General features: G+C 38.6%; 1 protein-coding gene across 1 annotated transcript in view; it reads left to right on the top strand.

Annotated features, from left to right (window-relative positions):
• The first annotated feature begins 1,144 nt into the window (after positions 1-1,144).
• Positions 1,145-21,573, top strand: part of NPHP3 (nephrocystin 3) — a 41,163-nt gene continuing 20,734 nt past the window's right edge. The window contains exons 1-10 of the mRNA XM_038570862.1: positions 1,145-1,614; positions 3,396-3,521; positions 4,084-4,234; positions 6,875-7,027; positions 8,047-8,180; positions 9,679-9,839; positions 13,066-13,222; positions 16,164-16,238; positions 18,160-18,333; positions 20,667-20,770. Coding sequence (XP_038426790.1) covers positions 1,207-1,614; positions 3,396-3,521; positions 4,084-4,234; positions 6,875-7,027; positions 8,047-8,180; positions 9,679-9,839; positions 13,066-13,222; positions 16,164-16,238; positions 18,160-18,333; positions 20,667-20,770 — 1,643 coding nt within the window. The 5' untranslated portion in view covers positions 1,145-1,206. The remainder of the gene's footprint in view (positions 1,615-3,395; positions 3,522-4,083; positions 4,235-6,874; positions 7,028-8,046; positions 8,181-9,678; positions 9,840-13,065; positions 13,223-16,163; positions 16,239-18,159; positions 18,334-20,666; positions 20,771-21,573) is intronic.

Genomic DNA, 21,573 nt, shown 5'->3' with positions numbered 1-21,573 from the left:
ATCCTGTAATTCTCCTTCCCCTTATTTGGTGAGATGCCCCACAGTTCTCTGGGGTTCAGGCTCTAGAGTTCGTTGTTAGGAAAAAAAACAAAAACAGGGGATCCCTGGGTGGCGCAGCGGTTTGGCGCCTGCCTTTGGCCCAGGGCGCGATCCTGGAGACCCGGGATCGAATCCCACATCAGGCTCCCAGTGCATGGAGCCTGCTTCTCCCTCTGCCTGTGTCTCTGCCTCTCTCTCTCTCGCTCTCTCTCTCTCTCTCTGTGTGACTATCATAAATAAATAAAAAAAAATTAAAAAAAAACAAAAACAAAAACAAAACCTCGCCTTGTCTAAGATCATCCCTGGTGTTCTCAGGCTGTAAAGGCTAAAAGCTGTTTCTTAGCTGGGACTACGTCTTGCTGGTCGTTCCAACCACCTGCATGTGAGGGACCTCGAGCGAGAGGCGCACACGCGCGCTCAACACCCCTCTCAGGTTTGCCAGCTGCCTTGGGGAGGGGACCCTGGGTCGGGGCGGCAGCAGGAAAGAAACCGCAGTCGCAAAGGTGGAGCAACAGGGGACCCAAGCTAGGGCTCACGGGGAGGCTCGCGCCCGTCAGGAGGCGCCGGCGGGGACAGGTGCTGGCAGGAGCCGAGCGCGCGCGCCCGGAGCCCCTGACTTACGAGGAGGTACCCGAGCCGCTCCCGCGGGGGCCCCGGGGCGCTCGGCTCGGCCCGCCCCGCCCCGCCCGTCTCACGCCGCTCGCCCCGCCCCCGAGCTCCGCCCCGCCCCGCCCCATCCTCCCCGCCCCGCCCCGCGCTATTGCCCCGCCCCACCCACCTCACGCCGCTCGCCCCGCCTCCTTGCTCTCCGCCCCACCCCGCCCCATCCGCCCCGCCCCGCCCCGCCCCCTTGAGCTCTCCCTCCCGCCCCCGTGCTTTGCCCCCCCAAGTCTCACGCCGCTCGCCCGCCCTCTTTGCGCTCCGCCCCGCCCTCCTTGCGCTCTTTCCCGCCGGGTCCCGGTGCCCCGCCCCCTTGGGCTCTCTCCCGCCCCTGCGAGCGCCCGCCCCACCCGTCTCACGCCGCTCGCCCCGCCCTCCTTGCGCCCCGCCCCGCCCCGCCCCATCCATCCCGCCCCGCCCCGCCCCTACTTGCCCCGCCCCGTCTCTTTCGCGGCGATCCGCCCCCTCCCGGTCCCCCGCTGGGTAGTGGGGGCGGCCACGAGCGTGATGGGGACCGCCTCGTCGCTAGTGAGCCCCGCAGGCGGGGAGGTGATCGAGGACACTTATGGGGCGGGCGGCGGCGAGGCCTGCGAGATCCCGGTAGAGGTGAAGCCCAAGGCCCGCCTGCTGCGCAGCTCTTTCCGCCGCGGGGGGGCGGCGGCGGCGGCGGCGGCGGGGGCGGGGGCCGGGCCGGGGTCGCTGACCCGCGGGGCGGGAGGAGGCGGGCTGCTCGGGGCTAGCTTTAAGTCTACGGGTTCATCGGTGCCGGAGCTGGAGTACGCGGCAGCCGAATACGAGCGGCTCAAGAAGGAATACGAGATCTTCCGGGTCAGCAAGAACCAGGAGTTGCTGTCCATGGGCCGCCGCGAGGCCAAGCTGGACACGGAGAACAAGCGGCTGCGGGCGGAGCTGCAGGTACGGCCGCGGGCAAGGTCCGCGCATGCGCGCTCGCCGCTGGGTGCGTCTGGACGCTGGCCCGGTCCTTGGTCCATCCTGTCCCCTCTCCAAGCCGAACGGCCTTGAAAGTTGAGTAGAAACCGCTCTGCGTTTCAATTGGAGGGGACATAGCCTCTTGGGGTCTAAACTGATTCCTTAACTAACCCCGCCCCTCTTGTGTTTCTGGTTCATGCATTCACTTTGAAGCAATTAGCTTGAAAGTGTCCTGAAGCAGCAAAGGCCAGGTCTGCAGGGGACTCCAGGGCAAGTAGGTCAACCCAGAGCACACGGACACACAAAAGACTTTGGTGACCCCTGTCGAAGCAACTCCTCAGACTTTCCCTAGGATTTTTTAACTTCACTCCTCGCTCCCCCCCCACCTTTAAATTTTACATACCTCTCAGTTTCTTTCTATGAAGCTTTTGAGTTTTAATAGTTGAAGTGAATTTTTATGGAAACCTGATTTTGACCATCTTAAACTGCTGTGATTGAAAACATTCCCTAGGTGTAGCCAAATTCCCTTAATCCATTTGATTACTCAAAAATCAATGATTGCATAGGCTCCCTATAGCAGATGTATTTTGACTCATCAAAATAGTATATAAATCAAAAGGTTGCTTTTCTGTGAGCACAGTGGTAAGACTTTGCGCCATCAGTTTTGGGTCTCTGTGAGGGTTGTGGTTTTACTGTTTTGTTAACTGTGGAAGAAACTTCTAGACACCCCGTGTTCCTGGGCTCATCACAGTAGAAATTGAATAAATATCTCAGGCCGATTTTTCTGATGAGAGCCTTTTTCATCCTAGAAGAGGCATTCTAGCCACCTTCACCCCCATTAGCTATTGTATAATTAGCACTGTTATCAGGGAAGAACTCCTTGTCAGCAGTCTACTTGTGGTCTTACCAATTTTCCTACTGGGCAGTCTTGATGCAACTTGCATGTGTAAAATGGACTTAACACATCTCCGATACCTGATTTCATGCACCCAAGCCATTGTCCAGTGGACACTGCACATTGGAAATGACTGTGAGATGGAGATAGGAAAGAAGGCTGGATCAACCAGGGCAGAGTGCTGTTAAGGGCTGACAAATGTCACAGTCTCAGGTTCCTCCTCGTACCCTATGTAGTAGTTTTGAAAGTTGAGTAGACAACGCTCAGCATTTTAATTTGAAGGAACATTCGCTTGGGGCCTAAACTGATTTCTTAACTCACCTGCCCCACTCCCTTTTTTATGTAGCCCTTTTGATTCCTTTCTCACATATCTAGGCACTAAAGAAACTCTTCTGTATTTATTTAATCCATTTAGTTAGATATTTACTGGAGGCCTTCAATGTATCTGGCACCAAGAGGGTTCTGGGGATAGCAAAATAAAAAAGACATGGAGCCAAGGAGTGCATAGTCATGCAGAATTAATTATCCTTCAAGTTAAGCCTTACAAATTATACTTTTTGTTCTATTACAGATGGGAAAACTGAGACATAGGGAAGATTAAGAAAAGATTAAGATTTCAAAGAAAAAATATTAATTTCCATTAAGTTTAATGTTGAAATGTCTTCACTTACTACAGTTCAAGCATATTTGCATTTTTTATTACATGTTTGAATAAAATGGCAATATGTAGTTATTGATAATAGTAGATTGTTACAATTCTAAGATATTGATAATAGTAGATTCTAAGATATATATGTAATATGTAGTAAGATCATGTAAAATTTGAGAGGAATACTATTTTTGTTAGAAATAACAAGGTCAATTATTTCAGGCCCTTCAAAAAACTTACCAGAAAATACTTCGGGAAAAGGAAAGTGCTTTAGAAGCAAAATACCAAGCAATGGAGAGGGCAGCGACATTTGAACATGATAGAGATAAAGTGAAAAGGCAATTCAAGGTAAATTCCTTACGTTTTTACCCCCAAAGTGAAATAGAATAAAAAGAACATATTTTAAAAGTTTATATAATGCTGCATGAATAAGTAGAAGTGAATGATGTAGACGTCTTGAAGGTTCTAAGAATAGAGTAGAACACTTCTTACATTTTTGTGTTGGACCTGGTAAACTTGAGATCACTTCAAGGAGAAAGTAAAAAAGTGAGCATTGCAATAGGGCTTTGGGGAGAGGGGGAAAAATATTTCCATATGGAGGGAAAGGCATTTGGAAATATTTGGGGATATTTTGTATGGGAAGGCATTACTGGCATCTAATGGGAAGGGGACAAATTTGCTAAACATCACCAGTGCACAAGACAGCTCCATGCCACAGACAGGGCACCTGCCCAAATTCCAGTGGGTTTCAGTTACAAAACAGTGAGGTACTTGGGCTATTTATCCTACAAAAAAGATCAGGGACCAAATGAATGTTGGTTTTTTGAATGAAAGATTTTTCTGTTAAGAGTTGATGACACAGTCCTCTGATGATAGAAAAGGTTTCAAAATTAACATTTGTCTTTTAAAGATTTTTAGGGAGACCAAAGAAAATGAAATTCAGGACTTACTGAGGGCTAAGAGAGAGTTGGAGAGCAAACTTCAGAGGCTCCAGGCTCAGGGCATCCAAGTATTTGATCCTGGAGAGTCTGATTCAGATGACAACTGTACAGATGTTACTGGTAAATTTGCTTCCTATGTATAATATTTGAGCCTTCAATATAAGTGTGATGATATCGTAGAGCCAACTTTGAATCCTTTTAGTTATAAGTGGTTGCTCTTTATAAATAGAGTTGTACTTTCTCCTCCTTTCTCAGCTGTTATAACAGCAATTTTCTGTAAAGTCCATGACATTGTTAGGAGGCAGGTTTCCTTCTGTCTCATTGCCCCACCAGCCTCCCCCCATAGCATTTCTCTTCCTGGTGTAAGACAGCTTCTCCAGGGACGGCTGGGTGGCTCAGGGGTTGCACGCCTGCCTTCGATTTAGGTCCTGATCCTGGGATCGGGGATGGAGTCCCATATTGGGCTCCCTGCAAAGAGCCTGCTTCTCCCTCTGCTTGTATCTCTGCCTCTCTCAGTCTGTGTCTCTCATGAATAAATAAATAAATAAATATTAAAAAAAAAAAAAAAAAGACAGCTCCTCCAGGTCTCGCCATGACATCTACATTTTAGCTGAGGGAGGAAGGATGGGAATACGTTCCTCTCCTTGAAAGCACAATCTGAAAGGTATACATATTACTCCTCAAACCCCATTGGCCAGAACTACAGGTAGAAAGAGTGGAAAGTGTAATCATTAGGAGAGTCACCTAAGTTTGAAATTCTGTTACTAAAGGAAGAAAGGAAGGATGGATATTGAAGACAGTTCATAGTCTCTGTCACATTACTTTTCCATGTAATGATATATTCTTTGCAACTGTCCATTTGAATAAATATCTGCATGATATTTTGCTGAGTGGCTTCCAGTAGTTTCATAAACTATTCAAAAAGCTTTAATTTTATAATTAAACATACAAAACATTTTTTTTCTAGAAATAAAGAAAAACCTGGAGTCCTAGAATGAAAGGGTCTACCATGTTCCAAGAAAATATTAATAAACTGTGATTGATACTGAAAAATGAAAAAGATTCTATTGTAGATACAGTGGGAAAATTGCTGTCACTCTCTCATTTATAGGAAACTGCATTTTATTTTATTTTATTTTTTTGAGAAAGAGCATGTGAGCATGTGAGTGGGGAGGGAGGGGCAGAAGGAAAGAGAATCTTAAGCAGGTCCCATGTTCAGCCTGGAGCCCAACTTAGGGCTCGATCTCATGACTCTGAGATCATGACCTGAGCCAAAATCAAGAGTCTAATGCTTAACAGACTGAACCACTCAGGTGCCCTGTGCATTTTATCTTACAAACTGATTTTGAAGTAAAATATGGCATCTGATAATTGCCTCTTAATTTGCATTTTAGAACCCATTGGAATCTGACCAGCATCTAAAGATTTTTATTACTGACTTTAAGGGGGAAAAAAATGAAGTGATTGTTATTGGCTTTGAGTGGAGAATAGGAGGCTCTTATGCCCCCACATTAGTCTTAGTGGTTATATCAGTGATGACATATGTTAAAATGTACAGTGTTTTGAAACTATTATATTGTAATTGCCTTGGCAAATGAATAAGAACAAGGTAATATTTCCTTGTTTCCATATTTTGATTTAAACATGAAGAAAGAATGCTTGAGGGAACATCACTCATTTCACATTTAAAGCCTTACGGATAATCTTATTTTTGCCAGAGATTGAGCCCGTTACAATATACTCATACTTAGTCAAGGATGCCATGTAGAGGGACACCTGATTGGCTCAGTGGTTAAACGTCTCTCTTTGGCTCAGGGCCTGATCCAGGGTCTGGGGATCAAGTGCCATGTCAGGCTCCCTGCAGGGAGTCTGCTTCTCCCTCTGTTTATGTCTCTGCCTCTTTCTGTGTGTCTCTCATGAATAAATGAATAAAAAATCTTAAAAAAAAAAAAAGGATTCCATGTAGATATTCTGACAAATACAAATTATTAAAAAAAAAAATCAAGGAGCGACTTGGTGGCTTAGTTAAGCATTGTACTTTTGATTTTAGCTCAGGTCATGATCACAGGGTCCTGGAATCAAGTGCCATGTGTGACTCCATGCTCAGCAGGGAGTCTGCTTCTTTCACTTTCCCTCTGCCCCTCCCCCTACTCACAGGTGCACAAGCATGTGCAAGCTCTCTCTCTCTCTCTCTCTCTCTCTCAAATAAATAAATAGTAAATCTTAAAAAAAAAAATCAATATTTTTGTAAGTACCTGTTGACTCCGATGTTAATTTTGTTACTCTGGGCGGTTAAAGAGGTTGTACTTTTTACATCCTTAGCTTATATCCAAATGAATTACCAATCTTAATTATAGGTGTGCTAGTAATGATCTTCCTTTGAAATTCTCATCTTCCAATTTTATGATGATACCTAAACCATAAAGTTAAAAACGTTGTTTAGAATTTTTGTATGGGGATATTTTTAACTGCCTCTGTTGTTATAGTTCTTTTGGTTATTATATTCTTTATTTCTTTTCATTTTTCTCTTTTTAATCCCCTCTGAATTTGAGATGATAATCAGAATTATGTTAACCAACACCTTAGAATTTGCCAGAAATTGGTGACAAAGTATTTACAAAATCATTAAAGATTGAATATTTGTTGTATTTATAATGTTATAGCATTTTTTAAAATTAGAAATCATGTTTAGTATATGAGGCAGTTTTCTGAAAATTCGGTAATTTGGTTTAAACAAGATGAAATCTCTTGCATTTACAGCTGCTGGAACCCAATGTGAGTATTGGACTGGAGGAGCCTTGGGAAGTGAACCTTCCATAGGGAGTATGATCCAGCTCCAGCAGTCCTTCAGAGGCCCTGAATTTGCCCATAGTTCCATAGATGTGGAAGGACCCTTTGCAAATGTCAACAAAGGTAAACATGCCATTTGCCAGTTACCTTGGTAGTGACTGTTCATGTACTATGATCTTGTGTGTGCTAGGAGAAAGACCATCAGCAGGGCATGAGATTTTTATTCTGGGTGTCTTCTACTGCCAAACCAGCATGTACTGGTGCTGTCACTGACCAGGACTGATTAAATTATATGATTCCCATCAGGATCAGGTGGTGCTCTCCAGCCAGACTGGCCAATCAGGTTCTAAAAACTTAGCTTCTGGTCTGAATTCTAGGTGTTGCCATTGCTTAGTGAGAGTCTGTTGTAGATTAACTGAAAAACAGTAGTTTTGGTCTTTCCCTCTGCATCTTTGATGCTGTTCAAGGTTGGAGAAGGTTGCAGAATAGAATATAAAACCTCAGTTATATGATGTAGTATCCTTACTCAAAAGAATATTTTCATTATATAGTTTGGTGTCTAAAATAGCTCAAAGATTTATTTAGAATTTTGTTACCAGTGCAGATCTAAGTGTTAGAGTAGCCCCACTCTTTTTTCTTAAAACTGCAAAATTGTCTAAGCAAAATGAAAAACATTTTTAAAGTATGCCTTTTAGATTAGCCAAATATCTTAAAATGTTCTTTCTCACTAAACAGCACTTCATTTTATGCCACTCTTAAAGTTTCTTTTTGACTTAATATACCTCAAGAATAATTGTGTAACACTATAGGCCAGCCTAGGGGTGTAGGCTCTCCTGAAGTTGCAAACTCATTGAATAGCTCATGTAGAATAGGTTCATGATATTTGACTGGAACCAGCAGTACCCCAGCATGGATCACAGTCAACATTGATTGCTTTATGCCCCACAATAAAATTTGAGGTTTGAGAACTGTTTGCCTTCTAATATGCTATTCCAGAAACTGTGTCATTAGTCACAAGGGAGATCACATTCCACTCTACATTGCCTGCTATGTTTTTTCAGACTTTTAAAAAACTTATCCTATCAGATGTTTTTCTGGTGATGTTTTTTTTTTCATGTACTTACGATAAATTTTATTTTCAGATGACTGGGATATTGCTGTAGCTAGTTTATTACAAGTTACTCCCTTGTTTTCACATTCTCTGTGGAGTAACGCTGTCAGATGTTACCTTATTTATACAGATGAAACCCAACCTGAAGTGGATCTTTTCCTTAAGGTGAGGATATTTATAAATTCTGTATTCACTGATTTAAAGGACAAGTCAGTATAGTGTCCTATTTCTGATACTACTACATCTAAACCAAGTAGCTTACTACCTATCAGAGTATATGTCTTAAAAAGTAGGAAGAATTTAGAGCTTTTCTTAAGAGAAAATCTTGCTCAGCTTTATCAGTATATTCAAATTTAGTCCTTGGAATGTTATGCTTTTGAATGCTTTATTATATGTTCTCCACAGTGTGAAGACCTATGTTGATAGTGCCTGCTTTAGTTAATATCTGCCAGATTTACACTTGACTTCTTGTTTAAAGTCTTAACAAAATTTAATCCTTACCATGGTTTTTAATTTTTCAAGGCAGCCATTGGAGTTAACCTGAAGCAGAGGTAGGCATACTACAGTCTGTGGGCCAGACCTGGCCTGAAGCCTGTTGTATGACCCAGAGCTGAGATTGCTTTTTACTTTTTTAAATAGTTGAAAAGAAAATCCAAAGAAGAAGAATGTTTTGTGACCTGTGAAAATTGTATTAAATTCAAATTTTAGTGTCTATAAATAAAGTTTTATTGGAACACAAGTAGGCTTATTCATTTATATACTATGACTGTTTCACACTACAACAGCAGAATAAATTACAGCAGAGACTAAATGGATCCCAGAGACCTCTGCCAAAACATCCAAGTTGTTAAGCTATTACTAATTTGTAAGAATATTTGCCTTTTACATAAAAAGTTTGCTGACTACTCTTCTAACTGCATTTGCAATAAATCTGCATGTAACATGTGATAACCTGCTCTATTAACATCTTCCAGGGTATTGAGTAATGAATCTATTTAGCGTTCTTTCCTGATATTATTCAGTTTTGGTAAAAAGATAAAGTATTTTGAAAACCAAAGTTTATAGTCACTAACTGATGTAGGTTATTACCAAACCGATGTTGAGGGATTTACTCATTTGTTGCATAATAATAAGTCATCATTACTTAGTAACCTAATTTGTTACAGACCAACATATTTTAAATTTATACCTGTTTGCTTTAATGTTCTAATATATCATGGTGGACAGTTTTTACTATATAGACTCGTGGATATATGTTTTCCACTCTTTGTAACAATAAAGCAGAAATCATTTGTTACAGTAATAACAATAATAAATACCAAAGAAAAGTAGCCTAATATTTTTCTTCATTGTTTTAGGCTTTATTATGAAATAAATCCTTTTCTGAGCTAGGGAAACAGCCACGTTACTAAGCCCTTATTAATTTTGTTTTAAGGGAACTTTGCCTTTTTTCTTAAAAAAAAAGATTTTCTTAAAAAAAAAAAAAAGATTTTCTTTAACATATGATAATATATATTTTTTAATTTTAAATAAAAAAAGTATAACATAACCTGTTCTGAAACATGATTTTTCATTTTAAGTAGTATGAAGCTGATTTGATTTTTAGTTAAATAAGCTGTGTTTTTATTAAGTTTTCATTTGTTTTGTTTTAATTTCTTTTTAGGACTATTCACCTAAACTTAAAAGAATGTGTGAGACAATGGGATATTTTTTCCATGCTATATATTTTCCAATAGATATTGAAAATAAATACCTTGCTGTAAGAAAATGGGAAATTGAGAAGAGTTCATTAGTTATTTTATTCATTCATTTAACTTTACCAAGGTAAGCTGAAAATTCTGTCACTCATTATGGGAATTGTAAATAGAATTGAGATTGCCAAATGAACTTCAAAAATAAGTCATAATAGCATTCTTTTTTTAAAACTTATTTTCATAATAGAATTCTTATAATCAAAAACAATCCATAAAATTCAATATTTTTTTATTTTTCATACATAAAGAATTAGAATTTTTACAGTTTGAGTTGTTAATTGGTCATAAGGGTAACATCATTAATGTAAAGATCATTTAAATCAGGGGTAGCAAACTATGGCCCTTGGGCCAAATCCAGTGAGCTACCTGTTTTTATAAATAAAATTTTATTATACTATTCATTTATTTACGTATTTCTGCAGCTGCTTTCACACTACAATAGCAGAGTTTAGTATGGTAGTTACAACAGAGACTGTGTGGCCCACAAAGCCTAAAATACATGCTCGCTGGCCCTACCAGAACAAGTTGGCAACTCCTGATATCAACTATCAATGTTAACCTTCATAATTTTCTTTCTTCAGTACAAATTGAGATCTAGTTGAACACTTGTATAGATGTTAAATCAAATTTTTAATTCTCTGAGGAGCTTACCACTTAATTCCAGGAAAGTGAGCAATTTTCTTATAATGTGAATATAATTATACCAATGAGTCTAGTCTGCAAATAAAGATTTTTTTTAACCAACTAGGTACATAGATAGAAGACAAAATATGTTTAATAAGAGGTTAGGTTTTCTTTCTGTGTTTGCTGTCTGATTGGATTTAACCCTTCCAAAGTATTTTTCTCTTTATTGAGGACCAGCTCAGACCTCAACTGTGTACAGACGTATATGGAGCTGTAGGCTTTATCAGTGACCCTGCAATGTAATCTGTCATTGATCCTTAAGATTGTCCAATGGCTGGGGAGCCACTAGTCAATGAGCCTCAACCCAGAACAAGTTTAAGGACTCTTTCCACTAGATTGCCTTTAGTTGGAGTTCTTTTCCTTATCCCTTTTCTTTTCCTGTTTTTTTTTTTTTTTTTTCTGTTATATTTACTAAGGATATATTCTGTTTTATTATTTAATGTCTGAGTAGTGTTTCATCTCAGGTGGTAATATGTGTAATTTGTTGTTTTCCTCATTAATTCTTTAATCCTTGAAACCATCTTGTTTTTTCTTTGTCTTTTATCCATATTTAGTTAATAAAATATTGTACATTATTTGTACACTTTTATTATTTTTGTCTTTCTCATTTTAAGTTCCTCTTAATCTTTTACCTCTCATTTCTTTCATATTTTATTACTTTGGCAGATTTCTGTTTATCTTTTTTAACTAAAATTTTATATATTTTATATTTTTAAAACTTTATTCTTCTTAAAGAATAAGAATTTTAATTCTAGAGGAGCCTGGGTGGCACAGCCAGTTAAGCATCTGACTCTTGGTTTCGGCTCAGGTCATGATCTCAGGGTCCTGAGATGGAACCCTGCATTGGGTTCATGCTCAATGTGGAGTCTGCTTAAGACTCTCTCTCCCTCTTTCCTTTCCCTTCTCCTCCACACCCTCCCTCTCTCTATCTGAAATAAGTAATTTTTTAAAAAGATAATTGTAATTTCTAAAATTTAGTTATTTCTTCGCCTCTATTTTGCCTTTATTTTTTTTTTCTTATTCCATATGCTGATTATTTTATTTCCTTATTGTTTACTTCCTGGCTGTCAAGAAGTGTGGTAGTAGCTGTGGGCTTCACACCATAAGCAGGACCTGGTAGAGCCTTTATTTCTCTTAGGTTGTTCCTTTACTTCTCGTGATGATTCTCCCATTTTTCTCAAAAGATGAATCTAAAAATATGTCCCCTGACCAGTACCCAGTAGCCCCATCTACTTCTCTCCCACCAAAGACTTTGAACCAAATCTCAGATATCATGTCATTTTATCTGAGCTCCACATGTCAATTTTGGAGGGAGTGATTCTGAAATAGGAACATGTACCAAACAGAGGCCCATTCTTTGGTATCCACATGACCACAAACTTTTTTCCCAAGCAATAACAAAAGAACCATTAAAATCCAAAAATTCTATAGATCATGGTCAGAATGATTTTAACAAGGAAAAATTCTATGGTTTGGATTGATTGGATTAGCACAGTGATATATAATAGAATATTATTCTGTTTTATATTGGGGCTGTATTTTAATATAGTATTTAAATTCTGAATCATGTAATAGCTCTCCTCTGCGTATACACTCTAACTCACCTCTCTAAACAAACTTCATTTAATGCTTTTTAGAAAGGGGAATTGGTTGCAATTTTCCTTGCAGTGTAGAAAACACTGGTAGATTATTCCAAGATTATTCTAGCATTTAAATTGGCATAGCAAAAACACTCAGTATGGTACCCTATAGCAAAGTTAGAATTTTATTTAACCCTGTATCTCAGTTAAGATTTTTACTAGACATCTAATCTCCCCCATCTGCCTCTGGCCTTTCTTTTTTTTTTTTTTTTCCTCTGGCCTTTCTTATGATGTATCTTGGGTATAAAGATTCAGGTCATTTAGGTCATTTATTAGATGAGAAAGGCCAAAGGACTAGAGAAGATTTCTCAATCTTGAAGCATTGGGTTGATAATATTTGTATTTTAATTTGGAAATTATATATTTGTTAGTTGAACTAGGTTTCCATTTATTTGCAAAGTTTCATGAGTCTGGTTTGTTATTTTGAGCCATGTTTACAGTATTTTTTTTTTTTAAATCTTTTTTTTTTTTTAATTTTTTTTTTAATTTTATTTATTTATGATAGTCACATAGAGAGAGAGAGAGAGAGGCAGAGACATAGGCAGAGGGAGAAGCAGGCTCCATGCACCAGGAGCCTGACGTGGGATTCGATCCCGGGTCTCCAGGATCGCGCCCTGGGCCAAAGGCAGGCGCCAAACCGCTGCGCCACCCAGGGATCCCTGTTTACAGTATTTTTGAGAATTTTCTTTTTGTTGCTAGATTTAAAAATTAATGTATGCTTTAAAATGCAATTTAATGTAGAATTTATTGTACCTGTTCTCACTGTCTGCTAATAAATAAATAATATATTTTTATGACCACGCTGGAACAGAGCTATAAAGCATCCATTTCTGGAAAGCTGCACTTGTTCTGTCCCTGGGCTACTTCTGGCCCCTTGTCATTACTGTAAAGTCCCATTATTGACACTTAGGTTGATTGACTATTTGCTGCCATAGCTCAGTGTGGCACAAGAAATACTGATTTCCAATCTAGCCTTTTATTGGAAGACTGTGAAGAAGCTTTTCTGAAAAACCCTGAAGGCAAACCACGATTAATTTATCATCGCTTGGAGGATGGGAAAGTCAGTTCTGAGTCTGTCCAGCAATTGATTGATCAAGTTTCTAACCTGAACAAGACCAGCAAAGCCAAGGTAAAATTCATAAGGTTATTTTTGTTAAGAACTTGCTTGGCCAAGGGAAGTGGTAGAACAAAGACCATGTGGTGGGAGTGAGTGAGAGGAGACTAATATGATAGTTAACTGGGAGCCCAGGGTGAAGAACCTTGGAGACCATTTTAGAAACCTTGTATTTTTTTCACTTGGAGTGAGATGGTTTCTTTACTTGGAGGTTTTTTTTTTTTTAATTTTTTAAAATTTATTTATTCATGAGAGACACAGAGAGAGAGAGAGAGACAGAGACAGAGACACAAGCAGAGGGAGAAGCAGGCTCCATGCAGGGTGCCTGACATGGGACTCGATCCCAGGTCTCCAGGATCACGCTCTGGGCTGAAGGCAGCACTAAACCGCTGAGCCACCCGGGCTGCCCGTTGTGTTTTTGTTTTGTTTTGTTTTGTTTTGTTTTTTAACTTGAGTCATTGGAAGACTTTAAGCAACAGCAGAAGAAATGCAATTCTGACAAGGATGTTCTTTTACACTGCTATATTGAGAATTGATTGGTTTGGAGGGTAGTGGAGGAGGGCAGAGTTGGAGAGCTCTTGGAATCAGGTGAGAGATGCTGGTGGGTTAGACCAGGGTGGTGGTAGAGGAAGTGATGAGAAACACGAATCTGGATAAATTTTGACAGCAGAGCCAATAGGCTTAGTTGTGGACTGTGAGAAAAAGAGAGAAATAAATTACAATACACAGCTACAAAGGGTATGATCTGTGAGTGGACAAATCAGATTCTTTTCTGTTCTTTTTTCTTCCTAAGTATAGAGTTCTTTTATCTTCTGTTGACCAAGGATCAGTGTAAGAAAGAGCCTTTTCATGGTAAACTTTACTAAGAGCATTGGGAAAAGCAAAACAGTAATGATGAATGTGAGAGATTTGATCATTCTTAGACGCATGGTGGAATAATTTTTAGAATGAAATTGCAGGCTTTGCCTTACTGCACACTGAGATAACTTGAAATGCTTACTGTTAATGTTAAGGATACAGTTGAAGGGCACCTGGCTGGCTCAGTTAGAAGAGCATGCACCTCTGCATCTTGGAGTTGTGAGTTCAAGCCCCATGCTGGGTATAGAGATTGCTTAAAAATAAAATCTTTTTTTTTTTTTTTAAAAAGAATACAGTTGAAAACAACTCAGATGTTGTTTTGTTTTTGTTTTTAAGGTTTTATTTATTTATTTATGAGAGACACAGAGAGAGGCAGATATATAGGCAGAGGGAGAAGCAGGCTCCCTGCAAGGAGCTGGATGAAGGACTTGATCCCAGGATCACAACCTGAGCTGATGGCAGATGCTCAACCACTGAGCTACCCAGGCGTCCCACAACTCAGATTTTGACTGTTTTTATTTCTCTGTGCTCATTCAAGAAGTAAGATCAAACGTGAACAGAAGCATTATTTTACATTCATTTAGTGTTGCAAAGCTTAAGACCAGCATAACATTAAAGAGCCTAACACAAGAGATCCCTGGGTGGCGCAGCGGTTTGGCGCCTGCCTTTGGCCCAGGGCGCGATCCTGGAGACCTGGGATCGAGTCCATGTTGGGCTCCCTGCATGGAGCCTGCTTCTCCCTCTGCCTGTGTCCTGCTTCTCCCTCTGCCTGTGTCTCTTCCTCTCTCTCTCTTTCTCTCTGTGACTATCATGAATAATAAATAAAATCTTTAAAAAAATAAAAGCCTAACACAAAAAAGTGCATATTTTTATAATCTCCAGAATTATTTCATTCTTTGCTTTATTTTATTTATTTATTTTTCTATAAAGATTTTATTTATTTGTTCACGATATATATATATAGAGAGAGAGGCAGAGATACAGGCAGAGGGAGAAGCAGGCTCCATGCCAGGAAGGAGCCTGATGCTGGACTCAATCCCGGGACTCCAGGATCATGCCCTGGGCCAAAGGCAGGTGCCAAACCGCTGAGCCACCCAGGGATCCCCTCTTTGCTTTATTTTAGTATGAGCCTGGTCCACTAGGCCCCAAGAGGCAAGATACTGTTTCTTCTTTCTGATCTTTAACCTATTTATAAATGGCTTTTAAAAATTAATACACGGGGATCCCTGGGTGGCTCAGCAGTTTAGCGCCGCCTTCAGGCCAGGGCATGATCCTGGAGACCTGGGATCGAGTCCCACGTTGGGCTCCCTGCATGGAGTCTGCTTCTCCCTCTGCTTGTATCTCTGCCTCTATGTGTGTGTGTGTGTGTCTTTCATGAATGAATAAATAAATAAAATCTTTTAAAAACTTAATACACTAGAAGGACGAATTTATTTTATAAAAATAGTAAAATAAGATCTGTCTACCATGATTACAAATGGAAATACAGGATAAACTTTCATTCTGTTTCACTTGCTATGCTTTGTAAAATCATTGCCTTACTCTAATTTTATTGAATATTAATCAGTTATTAGCAACATACATGTTCTCTACAGGTAGGGTAGTCTTTTGGCAAATTTAGAAGACTACTGTTGAAAAAAAAAAAGAAAAAAAAAAAGGAAGACTACTGTTTTACATAGCCAAATACCATTTTGCCTTTTATTTTGTAGAATTATAGTTTTACTCACTTAAGAATTGATTTTGATATATTTCAAATGTTATATATATTGAGTGGTATGAAATACATAATACAGAATTTGAACACATAAGGGAAAAAAGTATACTTTTTGTATTATTGTGACATTGTTCCCACTGTTCACAATAAATACCTCCTGTGACCTCCAGCATGTTACATAATTTGCTTCAGTTTCCTCTTCTGTGAAACGGAGGTAATAATAATAATAATAATGTCTCTAATGTTACAGAGTTGTGAGGACAGATGAGCTACTGTGTACAAAGTACTTAGAATAATCCCTGACATACAAGTTCTATAGAAGTATTTACCTCTTACTGTTACTATTGTTTTCTTCATGTTCTTGTTGAACTTTCTTTTTTCCAGATCATTGATCACTCTGGTGATCCTGCAGAAGGAGTATATAAAACTTATATTTATGTGGAAAAGATTATTAAACAGGTAAAAAAATGCATTCTTTATAAAATTTTGTCTGAAATACTCTAAGGGGCATCTGGCAGGCTCAGTCAGTAAAGCATGCAACTCTTGTCAATATGCCCCATTTTGGGCATAGAGCCTACTTAAAAAAAACTCTAAGACTGTTTTCCATAAAGTTGGGTTTTCCAGTAAAAACAGCTTCCTTGTTTTTTAAAAACAACACCTGGGGAGAGTGCCATTGTTTCTGGTGTTTGTCTATCCTGTGGTATTATCATAGTATTACTAGTACCGTGTATCTTTATCTGTCCTCTGTCTCACAAAGCTATTTGATGCCTCAACACCTGTTAAGTGTAAAATAAATTACAAAAGTACTAGATAAGAAGTATAAGTATTTGAGGGAATATATTTATCTTATTCAATAGTCTCCTCAGGTTTTATGTACACCTTGAATTCTTAGAAATTAGAAAAACCTTTTTCGGGGTGTCTGGGTGGCTTAGTTGGTTACATGTCCATTTCAGCCCAAGTTGTGATCTCAGGGTCATGGGTTTAAGCCCCACCTGCACTCCATGCTGGGTGTGGAACCTGCTTAAGATTCTCTTTCTCCCTCTCCCCTTCCTCCCCAGCTCACCCACTCCACCTCTAATCACATGTGCATGCGTGTACTCTCTCTCTAAAAAAAAAAGGAAAAAATATTTTTCAGATATATCCACTACTTATCCTTACAACAGGTAAGGATAAAATCATACCTCTAAGGTCTGAAGTCATGGATCATAGTATCACAAACTGAAAATTTCTATGATATCTCAAGTGTTATCTTTCAAATTTATGTAAGTTATATATTCTGCTTAATGTTATATCTGTGTTTATTTTTAATAAAAAATTGTTTTAAATTATTTATTATCAAAAACCTAATCATGATAAGAAAAAGAACCCCTCCACCTTAAAGTAAAATGGGCACAATAGAAAGATGTACCATATTTAACCTGTGGTTGTCCATACCTGCTGACACCTCCTCCAAGGTACCAGGGATTCTATTTGAGAAGTTAGGGATTAGATTACTTTTTCTAATTAACTTGTATTACAAGTATGGAGACTTGTTATCAGAAAAAAAAGAATGAAAAAAAAAAAAAAAGAACGAGTCCTCAAACATAATGATATGACTTCTGGCAATGCATTTTGTATAGTGTTCTTTAGTATAAAAATTGACATCAATTTTGATTTTCTCAACAATTTTGTGAATTTTAGGATCCAGATAAATAAAATTGAGTACAATAAATGACAACAAGTGAAAATGGACGTATTTGCCATCTTTACTGCTTGAAGAACAACATGTTTCCAGTGATATAAAGACAGTATAGAATGATACAGATATTTGATATCAAGAAAACCCATCTTAGTAATTAAATTCTTATAGAAATGTAAAGCAGCATATTTCTTACACATGAGTGCAATCTTTAAGATTATTCAACTGCCATATATAAGCAAATATATTACATAACATTTTTCAGGAAACAGATCCCCAAGAGTTAAATGCCCCTCTATTTTTATCAGACAGTTTTTTGGGGTTTTTTTGTTTGTTTTGCTTTGTTTTGTTTAATGTAAGCTCTACACCTGGTTGGGGTTTGAACCCATAACCACAAGATCAAGAGCCACATGCTCTACTGACTAAGCCAGCCAGATGCCCCCATTGCACCTCTATTTTGAATAAAAGAGGTTTTTTTTTATTAAGAGTTTGGTTTTTTCATGTGTTTGTCATTTTCATATTTATTTCTAAACTAATGTTTTTTTATAATTACAAATTTATTCTTGTAGGTACTAACCAAAGGCCACAGGTTTGGACTTGCCCTCCACAGTAGGTGAAACCCACCTTAGGCCTGTGTGCTAACACTGCTACAAGGTGTTTACATTCTTTATTCATTTTTGTGTGCTTTCTCTTGATGTTCAGGACATCCTGGGCTTTGAAAACACAGACCGGGAGACTAAAGATTTGGGCAGTGAAGATTCTATTCCAGAAGAAGATGATTTTGGCGATGTTCTGTGGGACATACATGATGAGCAAGAGCAAATGGAAACTTTTCAACAGGCTTCAAATTCAGCCCATGAGTTGGGATTTGAGAAAGTAAGCATTTGGAGTATTGTTCCAACAAATATAAGTCACCACTTAAGGCTCTATTATGATTGTATTTTTACCTAAATATAGTCAAGGTTAATAATTGTGTTAGTGTTTGTCCTCATGGCTTGATTATCCATTTGAGACATGTGCTTAACTCTGTATTATATGAAAGATAAGTGAGATTCAGTTATATTTATGAACATCAAAGATTTTTAGTTAAGATTAGGATTTATGCACCACATGTTCTTTATGCTGCCATCAGCAGTTCACCAAACCAAGATTAGGGTAGCTAGGAAACTTGATAAAAATCATAAGGCTATCAAAAAAAAAATCATAAGGCTATCTATTCTTCCAGTGCTTAGGGAATCAAAATATCAAACATTCAGAAAACACTACAGTAGTTAATGCAATAGGCTGATCAATTTATCAGCATCCTTAAATATCTAAACAAATTAACAAAATTTGAAGTACACAGAAATCTATGTCCAAGTTCATAAAAAACTAATAATATTTAAAAATTAATGTAAGAATGAATGTTTTATTTTTTTAAGACGTTATTTTATTAGAGAGAGAGCACGCACATGAGGTGGGGGCAGAGGGAGAGGGAAAAGCAAACTCCCGGCTAAACAAGGAGCCTGATGGGGAACTTGATCTTGATCCCAGGACCCTGAGATCATGACTTGAGCCAAAGGCAGATGCTTAACCGACTGAGCCACCCAGGTGCTCCAAGAATGAATTTTTTTTTTTAGATTTTATTTATTTATTCATGAGAGACACATACAGAGAGAGAAGCAGAGGGAGAAGCAGGCTCCGTGGAAGGAGCCCGATGTGGGATTTGATCCCGGGACTCCAGGATCGCGCCCTGGGCCAAAGGCAGGCGCTAAACTGCTGAGCCACCCAGGGATCCCCAAGAACGAATGTTTTAAAGAATATTATCATAGCTGTCAGTAACAGTGGTATTTTCATAGAAATTTTATAATTTAGGCTGTCTTTATTCATGTCCTGGTTCTCCCATTTGCTAACTCTGGATTTTGATCATTACTTAGCTCTGAACTTTGACTTCCTTGTCTGTAAAATGAGATTGACTACTTTACCTAGCTGACAGGGTTGTTAGGAGGACTAAACCAGATAAAATACATCAACCGCTTGGCAAAGTACCTGGCACATGATAAATGTTGTTATTTTATAAGAGAGGCATTGTTATCGTTTCATAAATAAAGAACCTAAGGTTCATATTACAGTTTGCCTAAGAGTACACACGGAGTAGATTATAGATCTGGGATTTGACCCTAGGTCTTCTGGCTCCTAATCCTATGTTCTTTCTTCTTGGGAACCATGTGTCTATAAACAGGCTTTCTGTGTGACCATGAAGTAAATTGTTAGGATTTACAAGGTCCTAAATCAATAAAGTCCTTTACTTTCTGAGAAGCATCATTGCTTTCATAATAATTTGAGTTCCTGAGGAATATATTCTATGTATATATTGGCAAAAAGAAAATTTGATTGAAAAACTGTACCAAATAATTGTTTATTGTAGTTGTTGGAAATTTCTACTACCCTAAAGCTAGTTACAAACTACTTAGTACAAATTCTTTAAATTCCTTATCAGCTGTCATTTAGACCACTGGCGCACTTAATGAACATCTCAACCCCCACGATAACTTTACCATCTCTAATAAGTACTGAGGTATTTTGGTTTTCTGAGTGTGTCCTTTTCGTCTCTAAACCAGTTTTTAGCGTCTGGGAAAAGCCTGAGATATATTGGTTCTTGGACATTGCCGAGAGCTCACTCAATTGCAGAAAGATCTCAGGCAGCCTGTCTTGACCTGATTCTCTGTAGTAAGTTGGGAGACCGAGATAAAGGGCCCAGACAAAAACCTGTTCTTGTTTGGACCTATTCTCAGAAATCCCTGGAAAGTGAAGCAGTGTCTGGGACAGGTGTTCTGCCCAAGAGGCTGAGGATGCCTGCCAGCACCCTCAAAGCCTTCTGTGGTGCTTTCTGTGGTTTAGGGGATACAGGGTAATAGAGTGGCCTCCCTGCAGCATTCTGAAAAATCTGAATGTTGCAAAACCCAAAGGAGATCTTAAGTGTTGTCTCATCCATTAATTTATAGCAGTACTATGTGTAGAAGAAATTGGGACTCATTTCTTAGTTTACTACTTTGGGCACACTTAACCCGCCATAAAAATAAGCAATCATGAGGATGCTGTTGACTACAAGTAGATTTCCTTTTCTCATGCAGCTTTTCTCTAAAGATTTCAGAGGATAATCAGAAGTTGACTCTAGTATTCTAAGAGGTGTGTGCTTCCTCACAATTTTAATTCATTTTTGTTTCTAGTATTACCAACGCCTTAATGATCTAGTGGCAGCACCAGCACCAATTCCACCGCTTCTGGTATCTGGAGGACCAGGTTCTGGAAAGTCCCTTCTCTTATCAAAGTGGTATGATGCAGTACAATTACATTGTTTTGTGTGTGTGTGTGTGTGTATGTGTGTGTGTTTTTTTTACAATTACATTGTTATTACCATTGTTATCATTTAAATTACTGAACTCATTTGACAAAATGTATTATTACCTATCTGCCTTCCTGCATGGCCTGTAATAAACATTAAAAAAGCAAAAAGGTATAAAATAATAGACTTATGCCCGGAAGTATATACAATATGGATGTTAGGATACAGAATGAGAAAGGAATAGGAAATAGGAGCATTTGTGATTATGTACATTAATTTTGTAGGTCAGAGCTAAGCATGGGCTATGTTAAGGGAGTGGTCAGCATGGAATGAATTAGGTGAACTATATATACAGGGGATGTGCCTTTGTTTTCAATTATCGACTTCATCTTAAAAGTTTCACTGAGATTTTAAATATTTGAAATAAGGCAAAGACCGAGTGTATAGTGTGAAATAAGTCATAAAGAACATCAGAATAAAGGATGACCTGTATTATGAATGCAAAGTCGTTCTTCAGATTAGGGGCTAAAGTTTATAGAAGCTGATAAACTCTTTTTTATTTTCATTTTAGTTGCTATTATTTAAAAACAGTAAGAATATTTTCTTTCATAATTATGATCTATGTTGAAGAGTGAGCATTTGTTGTTTCCTTTTTTCCTGCCCTTTTATTTAATGGAAAATAATACTTTTTGGAAGGTAATATTTTTGTACTTAGCAAAGAAATATCTTTTTTCCTCTAATAGCATATTTTCAATTAAAGGGTATGCTCATTTCGCTAATTTTTTAACCTT

The sequence above is a fragment of the Canis lupus genome, chromosome 23 (assembly GCF_011100685.1).
Source record: "Canis lupus familiaris isolate Mischka breed German Shepherd chromosome 23, alternate assembly UU_Cfam_GSD_1.0, whole genome shotgun sequence".
Taxonomy (NCBI): Eukaryota; Metazoa; Chordata; class Mammalia; order Carnivora; family Canidae; genus Canis; species Canis lupus.
This window is presented reverse-complemented; position numbering and strand designations above follow the sequence as displayed.